We start from the raw sequence: 9,859 nt of genomic DNA on the forward strand, positions 1-9,859 counted from the left end.
CCCACATAATTTGTATAATACTTCTTTTTATTTTTTTTAATCACTAAGACTATGGAAGACTTTTTGGGGTCTATGGATTATAGAATGAGAACTAGGGAAGTTGCTACCACAAGGAGGACAAATTGCAATTTCCCAAATAATAATAATAATAATAAACAATATTGTATATGTACAAATTAATTTGTAGGTGAGTATAACTTGTTTATGCATCCAAACACCTATATTAAGCGAGGAGAATGTATCTCATGAGTATACATGACAAAACGGGTTAGAATTTTTTGACTTGACCCGATTGACCCACAAACCCGATTGACTTGACCCGACCAGCCCGTTTTGCCACGTCTAACAACGTTGAGTAGATTGAGATTGAGGTGTAATTCTTATAAAATATTTACTTATTCTTCTTTACTTAATATGTTATGTACTCCATTATAGTTAGTCATTCTTTACTTGTCACCTTCATTTTCTCTTGTTACTTTAAATAGATTGAAGATTATACCAAGATTAGCTTCTAGAAAGCCAGAACAAGAGTTGCACTAAATTTGGGTATCAAGTGTTTAGTGGTAATTGGTAAGTGGTAACAATATTACTAGTGAGAATCTAATCACAGTTAAAGAACTCATAAACAATTGACAGATTGCATCTATTTCCAAAAAAAAAAAAAAAATTGTTTGAAAATTACAGGTCAACTCGACTCGACACGACCTGCGACTCGATTGACCCACAACCCGGTTGACCTATTTAAAAATGACCTGTTTTGACTCACAACCCAATTGACCCGCAAACCCGATTGATCCGACCCGAATCCGACCTGCCCGTTTTGCATTGTCTACTCATGAGATCACCCTTTTATAGCATGCGAAACCCATACATACTATAAGAGACCACCCTCTTACAAAACCATTTCTTAATACATTTTCGGTGTGTAAAATAGTTAGCTTGTACAGCTAGGACAAATATTGACCCAAGTGGTGGTCAATTCTTTGTATTGGACCTAGAGTTTAAGAAAGTAGCGTCTCAAAAGGGAACTAGCCCATAGTCTTTGGTGGGCCTAAGCAAATCGTTCACTGCTTATTGCTCTTTATTCCCTAGCCCCAATTTGTTCACACCTCTATATTGATGCATAGCCTGCATTAGTATTTACTCCATATTCAGTACTGGCCTTATCTCCCAAGAGAGTCTTTTTTTTTTTGGTGAGAGAGAGAGAGAGAGAGAGAGAGAGAGAGAGAGAGAATTTCAACCTATGACATCCGCTTCTGATGATAGCTCTTTATCATCAGACCAAGACACCAATCAGTTTTTGGTGTAGGCGGGGATTAAACCCAGATCTCTTATACAACTATCAGAGATTTTACCGGTTGAGTTAACTGGAACCCACTATCTCCCAAGAGAGTCAATAATGATTATAATAGTTATAATCAATATATATATATATATATATCATATCATATACTATATATAATGGAAGAAGTCTTTTCTTGCAATTAAGGAGGTGCTGCCATGTAGGAAAAATGGCCATCTAAAATTCAGCCACGTATACACTTTTAAAGGCCAAAAGCGTGATCGTTACACCGTTTGAAGGCCTCAAATTTAATCCGTACATTTACTATGTTTTCCATACGGTCTAAAACAGAACACGGTTAAATTGAAAGATAGAGAGAGCCTGAGAAAAAGAGCGAATATGAGAAACTGAGAGACATGGTTTAAAATATTAGGCGGTGGCTTCATTCACTCAAACACACACCTACAGAAAGCCATCAACACCGTTACCATTAAATTGAGAGATACGGAGATAGAGAGAGACAATCCATAAGGCACACAGGAGTAGAGATTGAGGAAGAGAAAACTAAGTGCCATTAACACGTTACCATTAGATCGTCGGATCTACCATTGGTAAATTTTTTTTCCCTTTCTTTCTTAGATCTGGGTATGAGGTTGGTTGGATTGAATTTATTTAGGTATTTGGATTACACTAGGTTTTGATTTTTTTTTTTTTTTTTTTTTTTTTTGGGTTTTCACTGTAAAGAAATGGGATTTTTTTTTAGATTACAGAAATCACTAAAAAAATATTGGTTTTAGTTTGGGTACTTTTGTTTATAATCTTAACCAAATCATTGGGATTAAATAATAAGTAAAGGATTGAATGTTGCATTGATATTTATTTTAGGTTTTTTGGCCATATACCCATAATCAATAAAGTTTTTGTTTTTTTGTTTTTTTCCTTTTCTTTTTCAAATTTGGGGAGTTGGATTGCTTTAGATTAAGTTATTTGAGTTAAAAACTTAAAATGCAATCGAAACTCAAAAGGCTTGAGATACAGAGATATGAGAGACAGAGTTCATAGGGCGCCAAGAGATAAATATGTAAGGCTGGCCAAAACCATCAGTTTTTCCTCTACCATCCATTCCCTCACCAGACTTAGATAATCGGAACCACAATCGCAAAGAGAAACAGTTCATAAGGGGCACATCGGAATAAGAGAGACTCAAAGTTCTAAGGAAAAAAAACCAGTTCTAATTCTTATTTTTCAGATTTGTATATTCCTTTTTTTTGTTAATGCTATTGTTCTCTTCTTTCTTTCCTCTTATTCTCTGAATTCTATTTGGTTTTTGTCTGCAACCATTCTATGGTAGTTTTTGTTGAAAGGTAGAACTGCAGTTGTTGTTAAAAACTATTTCAGTATCAAACAGGAAAAATTTGGGGCTTTTAGAATAATGACTTAGAGATTTGAGATTTTAAAGTAGAGAAAGAAAAATCAGTCTTCACACAGTTAGATTGTCGAAATAGTTACCTGTAAAGTTCTGTTTTTAATTTTTAAAATCTTTGTAATACTTTGGTTTGATGGGAGCACATTGCATTAGAAGAAATTTTTGAAGAACGAATTGGATTTTTAACAGAAAATGCTGAAGCCCAACTAAAGATTTTTGGCGAAAACAAGTTTGAAGAGAAGCCAGGAAGCGCCACAGTTTTGAAAATTTCTAATTTGCATTTTTTTTATAGAATAATTTTCATAAGTTCATGATTTGTTTTTGAAGCAATTTGAAGATTTAATTGCGCTAACTAGCTTGGCTCTTGATTAAAATTTATCTTTATACTATTATAAGCAACAATGTGTGCTAATTAAAAAGTAAGAGTTGGGTGTTTTGTCATTTGATGAATTGCCTTGAATGTGTTTGATTATGGTTGTTAATCGGCCTTAAATGCATTAAAAATTATTTAAAACACCGTCTTATATTTTTATAGATTACAGAAATTACTAAAAAATATTCACCCTAAAGTGTTCAAAATAGAAATCTTAAAGATATCTCTTGGATCAAATAAGCTTTCTTTTAAAATTTTATTTTAGTTTATTTATTTATTTATTTTTGGGTTATGTTATACATCTTTACTTATTGGTTTTTTGTTTCTATAATGAACTCTGTGTCGAGGCTTCTATACAAAGTGTTGTATTCTCTTAATTAATTTGGAATGTGTTGTGATTTTCTCAATTAATTTGGATTGTGTTGCGGTTTTCTTAAAATTGAATATTTCTCACAAAAGCCCACTGTTTTCAGTGATATCTAGTTTCCATGAAGAAGAAGGATGATGATGCCGAAAATCGTCAGTAAGATGCACAACACTCACGTACTCGAAACAAGACCTGCAAAATAACAACAAAGAGAAACCCTAGGAGAGTACCGGTGTGGTACCGGCCAAAGACCCTCTGAAGGTCAAGTTAGAAAACCTTTCTACAACTTTAGAGTGCTAGAGTTGGGGTGAATTATGCGTACCTTGTTTCTTGAAGGCTTTGGAGTTTTTATAGTAGTGTAGAACCGACCTCCATTTCTTGCGCAGGAAGGCATTTCCTTACAGGGAAGATCTTCATCAATGGGCATGTATTACAAAATCTTTCTCATACTGGAATTCTATCCATGTTAGGATTCTATCAACTAGGGATAGCCGTGGGACACAAGTTATTTCCATTTAGGACTCCTTGGAAATCACTTAATTCACGTAGAAGCCACATGACCTTTGAGATTCGTCCATCTTGCGCCCGTGAATATCGGATCCATCCACCTTTGAGATCCGTCTATCGTTAGTTCGCTGATTTAACACCGTCAGCCTCACTTGGACTGCTCATGACATAATTTGCCTCTTCGGGGACGAGGAACCTTAGGTATGGTCAGGAGAAGCCCCTCTTATAGAGAACGCCTTTAATTAGAATGAAGCGTGCTGGTTGAACCTTCAACTTCCTTGCAGCCTCCTTGTCGCCTGGTAGTACGTTGTCCTTTAGATAGGATGCTATTGGTGTTGTCCAATTATTTTCGGAGCCTATTTCCTACACACTTGTATTGTTTATTAATGATGATATTTGGATGAAGGATAATACCTACTGAAGCAGCCTTAGCAAGCCGATCGGTGTGCTCGTTCTCCTCCCTTAGAATTTGAACAAACTTTACTCGGAGGTTGTTAACTTGGTCCTTCACGTGCTCAATGTACTTCTTAATCCATTCATTCTTGCATTCGTAATCCCCGTTAACCTGACTGGTTACTACTTGGGAATCGTAGTATACGATCAGATTTTCAGCTCCTGCGGCCCTAGGAAGATCCAGCCCTGCTATCAAGGCTTTGTACTTTGCTTCGTTATTGGTAGTAGGGAAATCTAGAAGGACCATACATTCGATCTTATCTCCTTTCGGGCTATGAAGTATCACACCAACTCCGCCTGCTTGCTTATTGGAGGATTCATCTGTGTAGATGCTCCATTGTGGGGCCTCTTCTGCCCCCTGGCCTCCTACGTTAGTGAATTTTGCAATGAAGTCGGCGAACACCTGTCCCTTAATGGCAGTGCGCGGGCGGTACTGTATGTTGAACTCACTCAACTTTATTGCCTATAATGCCATTCGTCCGGCAGTTTCGGGATTACTTATTGCTTGCAATAGAGGTTTGTCAGTCAGGACGATCACCGTGTGAGCTTGGAAGTATGGCTTGAGCTTTCGGGTTGCTGTAATTAAAGCGAAGGCAAGCTTCTCCATTGGTGGGTATCTTTCCTCCACGCCTCGGAGTGCTCGACTCGTGTAATATACGAGCTTCTGTATCTTGTCTTCTTCTCTAACCAAGGCTGTGTTGATAGCCGTTCGACGATACTGCTAAGTAGAGGAATAGCTCTTCCCCAGGTTGGGAAGGACTTAGCAACGGAGGGGATGAGAGGTAGGTCTTCAGATCCTCGAATGCCTATTGGCACTCGGCCGTCCATTCAAAAGATTTCTTTAGCGTGTGGAAGAAAGGTAGACACTTATCTGTCACCCTAGACACGAACCTGTTTAGCGTTGCTATCTTACTGTTGAGGCTTTGCACTTCTTTCACGTTCCTCGGGGGTGCTATCTCTATTATGGCCAGGATCTTGTCTAAGTTGGCTTTGATACCCCTTTGAGACACCATGAACCCTAGGAACTTTCCTACCGTTACTCCGAAGGCACACTTGCTTGGGTTAAGTCTCATGTTGTAGGAACGAAGGGTGTCGAACATTTCCCTTAGATCATCTAGGTGATCTTCCTTTTTTCGGCTCTTCACTAGCATGTCGTCAACATAGACCTGGACATTTCTCCTAATTTTCTGCGCAAACATCTTATTCATGAGCCTTTGATACTTTGCGCCCACATTTTTGAGGCCAAATGGCATTATTTTATAGCAGAAGAGGCCCTGGCTAGTAACGAACGAAGTTTTCTCTTGATCTGCTTCATCCATTCTGATTTGGTTGTAGCCCAAAAAAGCGTCTATGAACCTTAATAATTGGTGTAGAGCCGTAGAGTCAACCAAAATGTCAACCCGCGGGAGGGGGTAACTATCTTTGGGGCACGCCTTGTTCAGGTCGGTGAAGTCTACGCACATCCTCTATTTTCTGTTTGCTTTCTTGACCATCACCACGTTTGCCAGCCAGTTGGGGTAGTAAACCTCTTTAATGAAATTCGCCATTTGTAGATTGTGAACTTCTTCCGCTATAGCTTGATCTCGTTCTGGGGCGAATACTCACTTCTTTTGACGAATGGGTGTAAAGGAGGGTGACACATTGAGTTTGTGCACCATGACCGAAGGGCCTATTCTCGTCTTGTCTTTATGGCTCCAAACGAACACATCTCGGTTATCTTTGAGAAAAGTTGCTAGTGCTTGGTAGACCGTCGGACTGGCAAGGGTACCAATCATCGTTGTTCGATCATTTCTAGAGTCGTCGAGAAGTATCTCTTCAAGCCTTTCAACGGGCTCTGTCACTGTCCGGTGTTCTTCTATGTTCATGGCCTGGAGGTGGTCGTCCATCTCCATCATAACCATGTAGTATTCGTGTGCAGCTACCTGATTTCAGCGTAGCTCCCTTACCTCGTAATTTGTAGGGAACTTGATCATTAAGTGGTAGGTTGAGGTTATAGCCTTCCATGAATTGAGGGTAGGTCGTCCCAGGATGGCATTGTAAGCGGACGAGCAGTCAACCACAAGGAATGTTATGTCCTTAGTGATCTGTTGGGAGTAGTCGCCGACTGTTACGGATAATGGGACTACACCAAGAAGGAACACCCTTGTTCCTCCAAAACCAACGAGCGGAGCGTTCATTGAAACAAGTCGCTCTTTATCAATCCTTATCTGTTGGAATGCTGGATAGTAAAGGATGTCAGCCGAATTGCCATTGTCGACCAGAACTCAGTGAGTGTTGTAATCCCCTACTCGTATACTGACGACAAGTACATTGTTATGTGGGTGGTGAAGATGTCGGGCATCTTCTTCGGAGAATCCAATGACGGGGTTGTCCATCCGTGCCATCTTGGGTACGGAACCCGTCAACTGGACGTTCTAAACCATCCTGAGGTAAGTCTTACGGGCCTTTTTAGATGACCCGGTAACCGTCGTGCTCCCTATAATCATTCTTATATCTCCTATGGGTGGCTTGGGGCGCTCATTCTCCTATCGGGGAGCCTGCTCTGGAGGTGGGTCCGTCCTCTCCTTGCTGACGAACCTCTGCAACTTTCCTTGTTTGATAAGGGCTTCAATTTGTTGTTTTAGGTCATAACAGTCAGTTGTGTCATGGTTGTGATCATGGTGGAAGTGGCAATACTTGTCTCTAGATCTCTTATTTGGATCTCCTTTTAGCTTGCCGGGGAAGGTTAGGGCTCCTTTGTCCTTAATTTGCATAAAGACTTGGTCGATTGGGGCAGTCAGCGGAGTGAAACTCGCGAATTTTCTCGTGGGGGCTTGGAAATCTTGTATTCCTGCCGTTCTCCAGTCCTAGCCATCTTCCGCCCCTTATCTTGCCGTAAGTCCTCCTATCTTTCCCTCTTCCTTGACTTTTCTTCTCAGGCCAACAACGCATCTTCTGCATTCATGTACTTGTTTGCTCTGTACAGCACATCTGACATAGTTTTTAGGTCGTTCTTGTATAGGGAAAACAGGAACTTACCCTTCCGTAGTCCATTCATGAAGGCAGCCACGAGTATCTTGTCGTCTACTTCGTTGATTGAGAGAGCTTATTTGTTAAAGCGGGTGATGTAGGACCTTAGCCTCTCGTCCTCCCGTTGCTTAATGTTCATTAGACATGCAGTGGGCTTCTTATACCTGTGCTCCTGATGAAGTGCGAGGAAAACTGGGCATTCAACTCCTTGAAGGTACTAATGGAGTTGGGCCTCAGCCTACTAAACCATATTCTGGTGGATCCCTTTAGCGTGGTACGGAAGGCTCTGTACATGATCTCGTCTGGCACCCCTTAAAGGTGCATCAGGGTCTTGAAGGACTCTAAGTGATCTAAGGAGTCCTTAGATTTGTCATAATTTTCCGCTTGAGGCATATGGAACTTCGGTGGAAGGGGGAATGTAGTGACGGACGCTGTAAATGATGAATCAATTCGATGGACCAAGTCATCGAGGTCACTAGACACCCATCCTCTAAATACATTCATCATAAAGTCCATCCGTTCCTTCATCATTTGCATCTCGGCGACTATATGAGGTGGAACCATATCTGTGACTGATGGGCGACTCATGTCCTGTCGCTCTGGCCTACTTGGGGTGTTGCTACCTTCCAGCCCTTCTTAGTTCCTTCTCTCAACGCTAGTGCCTTCTTGGTATTCCTTTTGGGTATTCTTCGCTGCATTCTTCTGGCGCAACTGTTCCTCTAGGTCATGATTTTGTTTGATGAGATGTTCTACTGCTATTGTGAGGGTTTGGAATTGCCTCTCTAGGGCAGTGGGTTGCGGTTCGTCGCCTTGATTGTTGGTGGTGGTTGCCATCGAACGAGTAAGCATCATGCAACTTTTTGTCTGGGAAGCGATGAATATGGCTTATTTTTTGATCACTGTTTCCCACAAACAACGCCAACTGGTGATGTCGAAAATCGTTAGTAAGCTGCACAACACTCACGTACTCGAAACAAGACTTGCAAAATAACAACAAAGAGAAACCCTAGAAGAGTACTGGTGTGGTACCAGACAAAGACCCTCTGAAGATCAAGTCAGAACTGATCTCCATTTCTAGAGTGTCAGAGCTGGGGTGAATTATGCGTAACTTGTTTCCTGAGGGCTTTGGGGTTTTTATAGTAGTGTAGAACTGACCTCCATTTCTTGCGTAGGAAGGCGTTTCCTTACAGGGAAGATCTTCATCAATGGGCGTGTATTACGAAATCCTTCTCATACTAGAATTCTATCCATGTTAGGATTCTATTGACTAGGGATAGCTGTGGGATGCAAGTTATTTCCATTTAGGACTCCTTGGAAATCACTTAATTCATGTAGAAGCCACGTGACCTTTGAGATCCGTCCACCTTGCACTCGTGAATATCGGATCCGTCCACCTTTGAGATTTGTCTACCGCTAGTTCGCTGATCTAACACCGTTAGCCTCACTTGGATGGATCTGCCATCTAATTTCTCCCTCTTCAAAGGAGATAGAAGTGGTGAAAGTAGAGTTAGTGTTGCCAACCCATCTTTGTTTCAAGCAAATCCAAACGCAGGCACTAGAAACATCTAAAGCAAATCTTTCAGGACGAGAATTAGAAGAATTTCCCTCCTTAAGAACCACCTGTAAGTTCTTGGAATGAAAGAAAATGTAGGGAATCTTTTCTTTCATTGGCTTTCCTTCATTTTCGTAAAAGCATAATTAATTATTAGAAGGAATGATGAGAATGCACTATGCTAAACTTTTTATTACTCATGGTAGAAAGTTGTACTTGCTAAACGAACTAACTATGGCTTTATATATCATATTAAATAGCTCAGGATTTATATTTAAATGATTTTATTTTACTGTGGAAGTTGTCTACTGATTCAAGTACTCAAATTCTCTATTTTACCAATGTAAATTAGAGAAAACATAATTGATGGAAACAATCCTCTTCTTTTACTTCAAGTTAGTAGTTAGGACTTCTAATGCTACAATGTTTTTTTGATTTTATTTTTTAATATTTTTTTAGTATGTAATGAACAATTGAAGTTTTATCATCATGGGTTTTATTTGGATGCCACAATATTGATTGTAAATTTGTGACTATCAAGACTTGATTTTACACAAATCTGAGTTTTTCCTGTTGGGTGATTTCACAAATGTTAGAATTGATTTATCATGTTCATTGCATTAGCATTATATTGTGATTGCTTTCATATATTGTTTTAAGTCATTGTACAATCCAGGATTTGTTAGCACTTAGCACAATTAGGCAATATAAAGATTTCCTGTATATTTCATTTTTAAATCATCATTTGTGAAATTATGTTTAGTTTATGAGAATATTGTGGGCTAAAGTTTTCTAATACTTTCTGTATTACCTGAAAGAGAATGGGAGGAATGGGGTTAAAAGTGCTGATAAATTGGGTTTAATCTACAAAAACATTAAGAGATATTTCT

At 39.6% G+C, this 9,859-nt stretch overlaps 1 protein-coding gene across 1 annotated transcript; it reads right to left on the reverse strand.

Annotated features, from left to right (window-relative positions):
* Positions 1 to 4,162: 4,162 nt before the first annotated feature.
* Positions 4,163 to 5,727, reverse strand: LOC115964527 (uncharacterized protein K02A2.6-like). Its single transcript, XM_031083822.1, has 4 exons — positions 5,287 to 5,727; positions 4,947 to 5,126; positions 4,374 to 4,841; positions 4,163 to 4,318 (listed from the first exon to the last, which is right to left on the reverse strand). Exons 1-4 carry the CDS (start codon positions 5,725 to 5,727, stop codon positions 4,163 to 4,165), a joined length of 1,245 nt encoding a protein of 414 aa, XP_030939682.1.
* Between the last annotated feature and the right edge of the window lie 4,132 nt (positions 5,728 to 9,859).

This window comes from Quercus lobata, chromosome 10 (assembly GCF_001633185.2).
Source record: "Quercus lobata isolate SW786 chromosome 10, ValleyOak3.0 Primary Assembly, whole genome shotgun sequence".
Classification (NCBI taxonomy): Eukaryota; Viridiplantae; Streptophyta; class Magnoliopsida; order Fagales; family Fagaceae; genus Quercus; species Quercus lobata.

What these genes read in the sequence shown, in the direction of transcription:
- LOC115964527 (XM_031083822.1), bottom strand. Translation starts at nt 5,727, where the DNA reads ATGGATGAAGCAGATCAAGAGAAAACTTCGTTCGTTACTAGCCAGGGC. An exon ending in CATACTTCCAAGCTCACACG is followed by an intron (nt 4,842 to 4,946) that starts GTGATCGTCCTG and finishes TTCAACATACAG; the next exon opens with TACCGCCCGCGCACTGCCAT. An exon ending in GGCTTGCTAAGGCTGCTTCA is followed by an intron (nt 4,319 to 4,373) that starts GTAGGTATTATC and finishes ACAAGTGTGTAG; the next exon opens with GAAATAGGCTCCGAAAATAA.